Below are 14131 nucleotides of genomic sequence, written 5' to 3'. Positions count from 1 at the left end.
TGAAATTAAAAGACGCTTACTCCTTGGGAGAAAAGTTATGACCAAGCTTAGGCATAACCTAAGAAAAGATATGACCAACCTTCAAAAGCAGAGACGTTACTTTGCCAACAAAGATCCATCTAGTCAAAGTTATGGTTTTTCCAGTAGTCATGTATGGGTATGAGAGTTGGACTATAAAGAAACCTGAGTGCAGAAGAATTGATTCTTTTGAACTGTGGTGTTGGAGAAGGCTCTTGAGAGTTCCTTGGACAGCTAGGATTTCTGAACTGATACAGAAATTATAGGAATGCAATTGGCTAGTTTTATCTCAACAAATACATAGCTTAAAATGGAGACGACACAAGTAGAATTTATCATAGTTCTTACCTCTTTGCAGCCTGATGACCCTTTGTAATTTTAGTATCAGAACTACTGCCATGATTGAGTTGAATTTATACTTTTAAATATATGGCAAAACCAATACAATATTGTAAAGTTAAAAAATAAAATTAAATTAAATTAAAAAAAATAAAATAAAAATAACACAGTAAGTGTTAGTCGCTCAGTCAGGTCCAACTCTTTGCAACCCCATGGACTGTATACCCTCTTCTATCCATGGGATTCTCCAGGCAAGAATACTGGAGTGGGTTGCCATTCCCTTCTCCAGGGGATCTTCCCAACCCAGGATCAAACCCGGGTCTTCCACATCACAGACAGATTCTTTACTGTCTGAGCCACCATGAAAGCCCATGACTGAGCTAAATTTATAGTTTTAAAAATAACAGTGGTACAAAATTTGCAGTCTTCTCTCTTCAGAGAGAAAAAGAGATCTCAGTGATTTAAAACAGAAAATCATTACAGGTAAAAAGGATTTTTACTCTGAGAGAGAGTTGTTTGTAAAACTTTCCTCAGACACACAGATGGAAGCAGCAGTTATATGGGCTGATTGGTGTTCTCTTATTTGCGAAATTCAACAAACAAAACACAGCTTTATGACAGAATGGAATGTACTCTGCCTAAAAGCAATACAAATAAACATGTTAATTCATATTCTATCGTAGAAATGCACAGAAGAGCCTCTTTGGCTATGCAAAACATTATCCAGGTGTTGTTGCCAGGTATTGCCATTTGAAAAGGTCAAAAGTTAGAGTATGATCCTAGTCCCCATTCCAGAAATGTCATTATAATATTGCTGCGTCGCTTCAGTCGTGCCCGACTCTGTGAGACCCCATGGACTGCTGCCTACCAGGCTTCTCCGTCCCTGGGATTCTCCAGGAAAGAACACTGGAGTGGGTTGCCATTTCCTTCTCCAATGCAGGAAAGTATCACTCAGTTGTGTCTGACTCTTAGGGACCCCATGGACTGCAGCCTACCAGGCTCCTCCATCCATGGGATTTTCCGGGCAACAGTACTAGAGTGGGGTGCCATTGCCTTCTCCAATTATAATATTAGTGGGGCAAAATAGAGTAGATATTTTTCCAAGCTGTATTTCTTTTAAATTTCAACTAATATATAACATAAATGATCTTACTGTGTTTATTCAGTGACTGTGGTCTTATTGGACTCTTAAATGTTGGTTCTTTTTCATGTAAAAAATTATTACTGTAAGAAAATTATTTTGGAGTACTATAAACAAATTAAATGGTGGAAGTATTTAAGCCAAATATTTATTATTATGTGAAGAAATCTAATTATGAAAAAAAAGCATTAGTATCCAACAGTACACTATTCTGTGATTTAAATAATAAGTAATTTTGAGTTAAAAATAAATACCAGTTTTAAGCAAGAGAGTTTTCTTTCTCACAGATTCAATTGAGGTCCTATGTCTTAGAATATTGATATTAGTATTTTATGATAGAAACTCTTTTCTGACTTGTTGCCAAGTTTATGTAAAAATAGATATCATTTCACCAGTATATGACATGCATAGTTGTATTAAATAATTTAAAATCATACCCCAAGACACCTGTGCTTTATTAGAGTACATTTTTCCCATTTGGCATTTGAAACACATGCCTTAATAGGGATGGAGTTTGAAATCGTGCATTTTCACAAATGAACTTTTAGCATGACATCAAGAGACACTGCCAAATGAAAATGGCATACATCCATATGGCCTGATGAAATGCATATCACTTTCATTTCTCCTTATGAACATTGTTTCATCCAGATGAGCACATCTACAACAGGACGTAAGACATAGTGAGTTGCTTATTTTCCTTTATTTCTTCTTGTAGTATCTTTTTATACCACTTTTGAAAAATGCTATCCTTCTGTGTGGAAAACAATTTATAGACAACAGTACTCCAAGAGAAACTTCAAATGAAAACTTTCTCCACATGTTGGAAATAAAAATTTTAAAACAAAAGTTCTCATCTACTCCAGGAAAGAAAACAGAAACATATGCAACTGAGGCGTCATTGTTTGTTTTCATTATCCAAATGGTCATACTTCTTACTTTTATCTCAAAATTCTCATGAAAAACGTCTAATGCGTTTGAATAACCCTCTGACTTGTATCTTTCCTTAAGTGTTCTAAGATTAAGTTGATACAGAAAAGTGTGGAAGTACCTAAGACTGTGTCTAGAACAGCCATAGGGTTCACCTTCACAAGTTTTCACCCTCCTGGCGAGGGATTTAATAGACGGATTCATTTCTCAAAGAAGGAATCAGTATTCATACTTCTTATGTCTTCTGGCATTGGATTAGACAAAGTAATCAATGATGCAATAATATATAGAGGAAAGTAGTTAGACATTGACACTGGTGACATTATTTGAAATATCAAGTACCTGTCAGTTCTTAGTAATTGAACAAAACCCCGGAGTGAGTTTCACATGTACATGCTAAATAAGTAGTCAAGAAAATTTACACATTGCATTATATGATTGTGGACTGCACTGTGATACGTGACAGGTATTGCACTGATTACGCTATGTACATAATTAATAAAAAGTACACTTTAGACAAATCTAGATAGCATATTCAAAAGCAGAGACATTACTTTGCCAACAAAGGTCCGTCTAGTCAAGGCTATGGTTTTTCCAGTGGTCATGTATGGATGTGAGAGTTGGACTGTGAAGAAAGCTGAGCACCAAAGAATTGATGCTTTTGAACTGTGGTGTTGGAGAAGACTCTTGAAAGTCCCTTGAACTGCAAGGAGATCCAACCAGACCATTGGCCACCTCATACGAAGAGTTGACTCATTGGAAAAGACCCTGATGCTGGGAGGGATTTGGGGCAGGAGGAGAAGAGGACGACAGAGGATGAGATGGCTGGATGGCATCACTGACTTGATGAACATGAGTTTGAGTGAACTCCGGGAGTTGGTGATGGACAGGGAGTCCTGGCGTGCTGCGATTCATGGGGTCTCAAAGAGTCGGTCACGACTGAGCTACTGAACTGAACTGAAGGTTGAATAAGATAATGTCTAACCCCCAAACATAGCTCCTTTAACAACCATTGCTTTTTTGTCTCCCTGTATTCCTGACACTATCCAGATGACTCCTCTGGCCTCTATCTTTGGATACTAGGCTGACTATATCTGGAAAATAGCCACTTCTGAAAATGGAGAATAGAAATGCCCCTCCCCCCAAGTCAATCTTTTCCCTTAGCATGTCTTTACAAGAATCTCATATAGTTTCTACCATTTTTCCCTTGCCCTGCCATAGTTTCCTTGGACCAGGAAGCTTCTGACAGACTGAGTCTCCTGACGCATTGTGCTCTCCTGATTCTGGCCAGTTTATCCCTTAGCAAATGTTCACAATATTGGCTACAGCTGTGTAGGGCTTCCACATTGCTTGCCTAACCCACATGTTCTCTATTTGCTGTGGTCTCCACAAGCAGACGCACATCTTCAGTTTGCTGTTGCCCAACATGGCATGGCGATATGGACCCTGATTGTAATGAGGCTGCAAGAGCAGCAGATGGGCAATCACAAGATCAGAATTTAGGTTGGTGGACTGTATCATACAATGGTAAGAATAAAGTGTCTAGAGCTAGAGACACCTACCTGAGTTTCAATCCCACAATAACTGTCTCACCACAGACTATTAATCTGATTTCTAATCTACCCCCAACTGTAAAGTGGAAATAGTAATTCTTTCAAAATTATACCACTAACTGAGATTATACTTTAAAAGTGCCTAATAGCAGTGACTAGGATAGAAGCTATATAAAATTAATTTGAAGCAGAAGAGACCAGATATAGGGAAAAGGGTTAACAAACAAGATAGGGGCAATAAAACAGAGACAAGGTGATGGAGACCTAAAGAAAGATGGTGGCCATGGAAAAAACAAGGTCAACTGATATTTTGAAGGAAGTAAAGGCTCTTAGTGATAGATTAGACAAAGGGAGATAAAGGAGAGGAAGAAATTAAAGATAACTTCAAGGTTACTGGGTAGATGAAATTAAGAATGTTAAGATAGATTAAAATCAGGAAATAGGTGAGGGCAGTTTAGAAAAGGAAAACAAGAAAGTTTTGAATTAGATTCCCAGTATTTTAGATTTTAAATTCAATTATTGTTTTCTACATCTATTTACTATTCAAAGAAACTCAAGCAAAAGGTCACTAAACAACTTGTATAAATCTCAAATGATTTCAATGGCACAATCAAGGCCAAGGCTTAGATATCTTATTTCCATATTTGGCAACTAGTTCCTTTTGTTTAAACTGAGATGAAAATGTAAGACATTTAAATAAATATTTTTAAGATAACTTAGTTACAAGAAGGGGCTTCCCTGGTAGCTCAGCTGGTAAAGAATCCACCTGTCATGCAGGAGATCCCAGTTTGGTTCCTGGGTTGGAAGATCCTGTGGAGAAGGAATAGACTACCCACTCCAGTATTTTGGGGCTTCCCTGGTGGCTCAGATGGTAAAGAATCCACCTGCAATGCAGGAGACCTGCATTCAATCCCTGGGTGGGAAGATCCCCTGGAGGACGGCATGACAATCCACACCAGTGTTCTTGACTGGAGAATCCCCATGGACAGAGAGGAGCCTGGTGGGCTACAGTCCATGGGGTCAAAAAGAGTCGGACATGACTAAGCAATTAAGCACAGCACAGTTACAGGAAAAAGTTGAAAATACAGTTTGAGAAAACACTAAAACAGAGAAAACATTTAAAGCTATTAGAATAGATAAGATCACAGAATTACAGAGACAGAGGAAGAACAGATGGTTAATATCTCAAAATGCTAAGTATTAAACAGATGTCAGAGAATCAGAGCACCCAAGTCTTTAGTCCCACTTGCTACCTCTCTCACCTTCAGGAGTAATGACGATGAGGGTGATGACAATATTGACACCGAACTGCTTTTACAATTGTCATTCATCAGACTTCCCTATACAATCTAATTCGTGTAACACCATGCGAACAGATACTATTATTATGCCAAATTGTTATTTTTATTTTTTAAATGTGTTACTTATTTATTTTGGCTGCACTACGCAGAATGTGAGATCTTAGTTTCCTGGCCAGGGATCGAATTTGGGCCCTCAGCAGTGAAAGCACTGGGCTGCCAGAAAATTCCCCAGAGAATTTATGCCAAATTTTTAGAGAAAAAATTTAAATGCTCAGAAAGGTTTGACCAAAGTCACAAATAAGTGACAGTCATTATTTAAACTTAGGTAATTAAGTTACACATAAACAGAGCTATAATTTATGTCTAAATTCGGACACCTCAGAGTTAAAGAACAGCAAAGGTAAACTGAAAATGTCCAGGGCAGACCAGGTTATACTATCCCTCTTATTATTAAAAATTAAAAGATGCTTGAAATTAAAAGATGATTGCTCCTTGGAAAAAAAGCTATGACAAACCTAGACGGCATATTAAAAAGCAGAGCCATTACTTTGCCAACAAAGGTCCATGTGGTCAAAGCTATTGTTTTTCCAACAGTTATGTACAGTTGTGAGAGTTGGACCAAAAAAAGGCTGAGTGCTGAAGAACTGATGCTTTCTAATTGCAGTGTTGGAGAAGACTCTTGAGAGTCCCTTGGACTGCAAGATCAAACCAGTCAGTCCTAAAGGAAATGACCCTGAATATTCATTGGAAGGGCTGATGGTAAAGCTGAAACTCCAATATTTTGGCCACGTGATACGAAAAACTGACTCATTTGAAAAGACCTAGATGGGCTTGATAAAGGACAGAAATGGAATGGACCTAACAGAAGCAGAAGATACTAAGAAGAGGTGGCAAGAATACACAGAAGAACTGTACAAAAAAGATCTTCATGACCAGATAATCATGATGGTGTGATCACTCACCTAGAGCCAGACATCCTGGAATGTGAAGTCAAGTGGACCTTAGAAAGCGTCACTACGAGCAAAGCTAGTGGAGGTGATGGAATTCCAGTTGAGCTATTTCAAATCCTGAAAGATGATGCTGTGAAAGTGCTGCACTCAATATGCCAGCAAATTTGGAAAACTCAGCAGTGGCCACAGGACTGGAAAAGGTCAGTTTTTATTCCAATCCCAAAGAAAGGCAATGCCAAAGAATGCTCAAAACTACTGCACAATGGCACTCATCTCACACGCTAGTAAAGTAATGCTCAAAATTCTGCAAGCCAGGCTTCAGCAATACATGAACCGTGAAATTCCAGTTGTTCAAGCTGGTTGTAGAAAAAGCAGAGGAACCAGAGACCAAATTGTGAACATCCGCTGGATCATCAAAAAAACAAGAGAGTTCCAGAAAAACATCTATTTCTGCTTTCTTGACTATGCCAAAGACTTTGACTGTGTGGATCACAATAAACTGTGGAAAATTCTGAAAGAGATGGGAATATCAGACCACCTGACCTGCCTCTTGAGAAACCTGTATGCAGGTCAGGAAGCAACAGTTAGGACTGGACATGGAACAACAGACTGGTTCCACATAGGAAAAGGAGTACGTCAAGGCTGTACATTGTCACCCTGCTTATTTAACTCATATGCAGAGTCCATCATGAGAAACACTGGGCTGGAAGAAGCACAAGCTGGAATCAAGATTTCCGGGAGAAACATCAATAACCTCAGATATGCAGATGACACCACCCTTATGGCAGAAAGTGAAGAGGAACTAAAAAGCCTCCTGATGAAGGTGAAAGAAGAGAGTGAAAAAGTTGGCTTAAAGCTCAACATTCAGAAAATGAAGATCATGGCATCTGGTCCCATCATTTCATGGGAAATAGATGCGGAAACAGTGGAAACAGTGTCAGACTTTAATTTTTTGGGCTCCAAAATCACTGCAGATGGTGACTGCAGCCATGAAATTAAAAGACGCTTACTCCTTGGAAGGAACGTTTTGACCAACCTAGATAGCATACTCAAAAGCAGAGACATTACTTTGCCAACAAAGGTCTGTCTAGTCAAGGCTATGGTTTTTCCAGTGGTCATGTATGGATGTGAGAGTTGGACTGTGAAGAAAGCTGAGCGCTGGAGAATTGATGCTTTTGAACTGTGGTGTTGGAGAAGACTCTCAAGAGTCCCTTGGACTGCAAGGAGATCCAACCAGTCCATTCTGAAGGAGATCAGCCCTGGGATTTCTTTGGAAGGGATGATGCTAAAGCTGAAACTTCAGTACTCTGGCCACCTCATGCGAAGAGTTGACTCATTGGAAAAGACTGACGCTGGGAGGGGTTGGGTGCAGGAGGAGAAGGGGACGACAGAGGATGAGATGGCTGGATGGCATCACCGACTCAATGGACGTGAGTCTGAGTGAACTCTGGGAGTTGGTGATGGACAGGGAGGCCTGGCGTGCTGCGATTCATGGCGTCGCAAAAAGTTGCACACGACTGAGTGACTGAACTGAACTGAACTGATGTTGGGAAAGATTGAAGGCAGGAGGAGAAGGGGACAACGGAGGATGAGATGGTTAGATGGCATCACTGATTCAATGGACATGAGTTTGGGCAAGCTCAGGGAGATGGTGAAGGAGAGGGAAGCCTGATGTACTGCAGTGCGTGGGGTCGCAAAGAATCGGTCACAACGGAGCAACTGAACAACAACAAGGTTAAAGGAATCTGCCTTATACATTCTACAAGTATAAATGATAATTCTAATTCTTCATCAGTTTCCTGCATTCAATTCAGTGAGACTTCTACTTTCTCCCTCCAATTACTTCCTTTCCACTGATTTCCATAATTGCAAAGTTTTCTCAGTACCCCAAATCTTCTCTTGCATTCTTGCTCATATCCTTGGTTTCCTCTATTCCCAAACAATATCTTCTATTTCAATTATTTGTTGCTGTATATTCCCACATCCACCTCCACTGCCACCACTTTTGTTCTGTAGTTGGGGATGGACAGGGACGTCTGTCGTGTTGCGATTCATGGGGTTGCAAACAGTCAGACATGACTGAGTGACTGAACTGAATTGAACCTCATTTTACTATCTTTGGTGTAATGGCCCTTCTCTCTCTGTCCTCCTCCTTACTTCCCTTCCTGTTATTATCAGTTATCTCTATAAAAAAACAAAGATATGATTCTCTGGTTAAGATTAGGGAATTAGTAAAGGGAGTCCAAAAGATACAACTTTCCAGTTATAAAATAAGTAACTTTTGGAGATGTAATGTACATCATCAGTTCAGTTTAGTTTGGTTCAGTCACTCAGTCATGTCTGACTCTTTGCAACAGCATGAATTGCAGCACGCCAGGCCTCCCTGTCCATCACCAACTCCCAGAGTTTACCCAAACTCATGTGCATCGAGTCGGTGATGCCATCCAGCCATCTCATCCTCTGTCGTCCCCTTCTCCTCCTGCCTCCAATTCCTCCCAGCATCAGGGTCTTTTCCAATGAGTCAACTCTTAGCATGAGGTGGCCAAAGTATTGGAGTTTCAGCTTTAGCATTAGTCCTTCCAAGGAATACCCAGGACTGATCTCCTTCAGAATGGACTGGTTGGATCTCCTTGCAGTCCAAGGGACTCTCAAGAGTCTTCTCCAACACCACAGTTCAAAAGCATCAATTCTTTGGCGCTCAGCTTTCTTCACAGTCCAACTCTCACATCCATACATGACCACTGGAAAAACCATAGCCTTGACTAGACAGACCTTTGTTGGCAAAGTAATGTCTCTGCTTTTGAGTATGCTATCTAGGTTGGTCATAACTTTCTTTCCAAGGAGTAAGCGTCTTTTAATTTCATGACTGCAATCACCATCTGCAGTGATTTTGGAGCCCAAAAAAATAAAGTCTGACATCATGGTGACTATAATTAAAAACAGTTTATTGAATACTTGAAAGTTGCTAAGAGTAAATCCTAAGTTCTCATCACAAGAAGGAAAATTCTCTATAGGTGTTGACAGAAGTTAGCTAGGCTTATTATGGTGATCATTTCACGATGTATACAAGTATCAACTATTATGTTATACACTTGAAACTAGTGAAATGTTATTTGTCAATTATACCTTAAAAAAAAGACACAAAATAAAAGAATTTAACCTGTCAACAGATGAATGGATAAAGAAGGTAAAGAAGATGTGGTATATTTATATACAATGGGATAATCAGTTCAGTCAGTTCAGTTCAGTCTCTCAGTCATGTCTGGACTCTTTGCGACCCCATGAATCACAGTACGCCAGGCCTCCCTGTCCATCACCAACTCTCGGAGTTCATTCAAACTCACGTCCATCAAGTCAGTGATGCCATCCAGCCATCTCATCCTCTGTCGTCCCCTTCTCCTCCTGCCTCCAATCCCTCCCAGCATCAGAGTCTTTTCCAGTGAGTCATCTCTTTGCATCAGGTGGCCAAAGTATTGGAGTTTCAGCCTCAGCATCAGTCCTTCCAATGAACACCCAGGACTGGTCTCCTTTAGGATGGACTGGTTGGATCTCCTTGCAGTCCAAGGGACTCTCAAGAGTCTTCTCCAACACCACAGTTCAAAAGCATCAATTCTTCGGTGCTCAGCCTTCTTCACGGTCCAACTCTCACATCCATACATGACCACTGGAAAAACCACAGCCTTAACTAGCCAGACATTTGTTGGCAAAGTAATGTCTCTGCTTTTGAATATGCTATCTAGGTTGGACATAACTTTCCTTCCAAGAAGTAAGTGATAATGGGATAATACTCAGCTATTAAAAAAAAAATGAAATAATGTCATTTGCAGCATTATGCATGGAACTACAGATTATTATATGAAGCAAAATGTGGAATCTAAAATAAGACACAAATGAACAAATCTGTGAAACAGAAACAGATTCACAGACATAGATTGCCAAGGGCAAGAGAGGTGGGGGATGAAAGGACTGGGAGTCTGGGATTAGGAGATGCAAACCAGTATATACAGGATGGATAAACAACAAATTCCAACTGTATAGCACAGAGAGCTATATTCAATAGCTATATCAAATATATCTGATTCATTTTGCTATATAGCATAAATTAATGCAACATTGTAAATCAATTATACTTCAATAAAATAAATAACTGAAATAAAAAATTAAATAATAGGTAACTTCACAATAGTTTCAGGAAAACATTCACAGCTTTTCAGCCCCATGAACCATCTCTTCTGATGCTCTGGGCATTCATCATCCAGGAGGTTGGCAACCCTCCCCTATAATCCCTGCAGGCCTAATGGGCAGAACAGCATTCAGTATATCATAGGACCCTAAAAGCTGCTCATCAGTAACAAGTTAAACCAACACAAGTTTCCTACTTTGTAATTCTCTTCTCATAGCACTAAGAACAGCATGCTAGACAAATAAAAGCTGAATACATATTTCTCACATTTATTGTCTTAGCAATACTGCTGACTTCTTCTGGACATGCCACTGGTAAGGAAAAAATAGAATAATCTCTTAAATGAGTGGCAATATGATGACATTTACCATCCCAAGACTAGGAAATACAATTTATACTTGACTTTAAAGCCATACTATTTTGTTACCTGAACAGAAAACTAAGCTTTTCTGCTGGTAAAATCTATGGAGTCATTCTCAAACCAAGTTATTGCCACGAAAACCTCGCAATATTCAAGGATATGGTCCTGCCTTGCACAAGTGTTAAGAAGTTAATAGTAATCACTTAGTTGGGGATATTCTAAGTTTGTTTACTCTATTAATAGGGTTCTCTCTTGGTCAATGGATCACATTGTTGTGTAAACAAATGGATCTGGAGGTTTTGACTAAAGAAATGTTTTAAAAGTGTTTTTCCCTTTTGTTTATGTTGTCACTGCTTGAATGATACTGAAAGATACAGAGATAGCCCCAAGGAAATCTCTACCCAAGCCTCCTCCCCTAAAACCTAATATTTATGGGTTTTAGTGGGAATGGGAAATGCTGTGTGTCTGCTTAAATAGCAGTGTTAAGTTATTCTGCCATATGGTGAAATAAGTTCCTATGTTAACTGAAAAACTAGAAAATCATGATAAAAACCTGACCTCTTGGAAGGCAATAGGGCAAAAGGAAAAAAAAAAAAAAAACAGGCTTTCACCATTCCTTCCATTAAATAAATTCATTTAGGAGGTCTTTTTTGTTGTTAGAAACCCTAAATGCTGTATGACCTTAAACACAAAAATAATCGAACTAATATCAATATGCTTAAAATTTTGGAGAAACATGTTTTAACTAAAAGAAAAACTTTTTTTTTCAGCAAAAGAAGTTAGCATTACAATCTGACCCTTTTCTATTATGTTCATAGACAGCATTTGGCTTAGTCATTAAAAAACAGGCTACAGGAGAAAGACTGCCAACTTGAATTCCAGCTCAGCAACTGACAAGTTCTAAGACCTTGACCAAATTACTCAACTTCTCTTTACCTCAGTTTATTCATCTTTAAAAAGCACATAACAATAATAACACATCCCTCACATTAAAACTGTGAATATTTTAAAAAAATCAAGTAGAGCATGGAACAATGTCAAGGACCACAGCACAATAAATGTTAGCTATTATTATTATCATATATGCAACGAGTCCTGGAGATCTAACACAGAGAGAAACTCTTTCAAATGTATTTTATATATTGAGCTAAATAACTTCCAAAACACATCTGAACAAATAATCCTGAGTTCCTTATCTACTCAAAAGCAAAGGCAAAAAAAAATCTAAAGTGTGAAAATCACTAACCATTGAGCCAGTGGTGCTCTGAAATGTCAGTTCTGACGTAATGGTGGTCATGAGTAGGCCCAAGGGACCGCGTGAATGCAGTATCTTTGCCAAGGAAATCAGAAGCTGTTCCAGAGTAGAGGTACTCATCTGCAAGGGAGAAAAGAATACACAAGACTTCTAAGAGTTTACCAGCAGACACTATTGACAATAGACCAGTTTTACGACATGAAACCAAAGATGTTTACTGCTTACATCAGAATATATTGTTTTGTAAATTTCCCTTTCAGATTTTGAAAAATCTGCTCAGCTGAAGAAAAGATAACTCAATAAACTTTGGTAAGCTGATTCCAAATACTTGAATATAAAAAAGGCCAAAGTCTCCTGAATTAATAATTAATTATACGTGCATTTAGCTTCTGTTATGGAGGAACTCCTCTTCTTTCCCTCTCCTCACAAATAATTCAAAGATATGTCATAATTAGGAGTCCCTCTTTGTAAAAACACACACACACACAAATTTAAAAAGTAAACGCCATAATGAGGAATGGATTGTGTAATTAGTATTTACTTAACCGACACAACCTCAGTGACCACAACTTTTCTTTGCCTAACCTCTGCTGAAAGGGAGCTTTCAACACTGAAGTCATACTTTGTAATTATAACATGTTGCATTCCTTGTAGCTAATCATGTTTCTAATAGTTCTGATAAACAGGAATTTCTGAAAAGGGAAAGATGTGGCCATTACTGCATACCAAACTTATTTGTCCTGTTATTTGTGTAAAGTGGATATCCATGTCTTACCAGAAACAGGAGAGAGAGAAGAGAAGAGAAGGAGGGGTGCCAGAGGCAGAGAGAGGTGGGAAGGAGAAGGAGAGCGGAAAGAATGAGGAAGAGAGGGCAGAGGAGTTTAAGATGAGGGAGAGGAGAGGAAGAAAGGACAGAAAGGAGACAGATGGGAGAAGGGGAAAGAAAAGGATGCAAGGGGCAAGAGAGGGGAACTGGGAGTGGTGGTCTGCATTCCTGATGCAAGTTAGCACATTGCTGGGGGTGGGGTATGGCAGGAAGAATGCAGTCCCCACAGTAGAACATGTTGTCCCTTTGAAAGCTAAGCCTCTGTTTCAATAAATCTTTATATTCAACTACTTTGGGTTATACTTAATAGACTAAACTTTTAAAAAATAGCCAAATCTCTACAGAGCATTTAGATTTTTTAAAGCCAATATAAGAACAAATACAATCACTAAAACTCAATTATCTCAGAAACATTTTTAAAATCCCTCCTTTGCGTAAGTGATTCAGCTATTTTCAAAAATCCTCCAATTACATCCACTGAAATAAGACTTTTAGTGAACTATGTGAGACAACCAACCTAACTATTCATGACAATAGTCAGTTTACAAAGGTGGGGGAGGGGGAAACACACACACACACACACACATAAACATAAAAGAGAGAAATCGAGTTATGTAAACTACAACTATTTTTTCGGGGGGGGGGGGATGGGTGCACATAGTGCAACATGTGGGATCTTATTCCCTGACCAGGAATTGAACCTGTGCCCTCTGCAATAGAAAGGCAGAGTGGTAACCACCAGACCACCAGGGAAGTTTCCAGTTATATAAAGTAAATGTAGACATGGTACTGATTCCATCTCTTATAAACATATGGTGCAAGACAATATTTCTTTGTGGGGCAATTTTTTAAAAATAGAAGAACCAAACAACATCATCAGTAGAGACATAAAGGAAACACACCATTAATTTGAAACATAAAACTGCAAACATTCATTTTTCCAGGAAAAAAAAAAAAGCATATTTCAACATAAAAGTTGGATCTCTATATCCAGGTTTTAAAGCCATCTTCTTTGTACTTAAATTACTTAGAGGTTCAGGGGTCACCAATGTCTACAGTCTATTGTTAAAGGTATGTCAACTCCATTTGGCGGATCAGTCACAAATCATCGACCTCACTTTCTGAGGATAATGACTGAACATTAGTCACATAATTTTCAAAACACACACACTTTCACTTCAAAGAAGAGCACTGGTTCTCACAAAGTGAAAATTAAAATGTCATGGTGTGTCACTCTTGATAGCCTATTCAAACACCTGATGGACAAGCTAAAT

The 14131-nt window shown here is 38.9% G+C and overlaps 1 protein-coding gene across 2 annotated transcripts in view; it reads right to left on the bottom strand.

The window, feature by feature from the left end:
- Window positions 1–14131, bottom strand: part of SEMA3D (semaphorin 3D) — a 228315-nt gene that overhangs the window by 67075 nt on the left and 147109 nt on the right. For both annotated transcript variants that reach the window (XM_061413766.1, XM_061413767.1), the window contains one exon: window positions 12023–12151. In XM_061413766.1, the coding sequence (XP_061269750.1) occupies window positions 12023–12151 (129 nt within the window). The remainder of the gene's footprint in view (window positions 1–12022; window positions 12152–14131) is intronic.

The sequence above is a fragment of the Bos javanicus genome, chromosome 4 (genome assembly GCF_032452875.1).
Source record: "Bos javanicus breed banteng chromosome 4, ARS-OSU_banteng_1.0, whole genome shotgun sequence".
Classification (NCBI taxonomy): domain Eukaryota; kingdom Metazoa; phylum Chordata; class Mammalia; order Artiodactyla; family Bovidae; genus Bos; species Bos javanicus.
The sequence above is the reverse complement of the archived record's forward strand: the minus strand, read 5'-3'. Positions and strand labels throughout refer to the sequence as shown.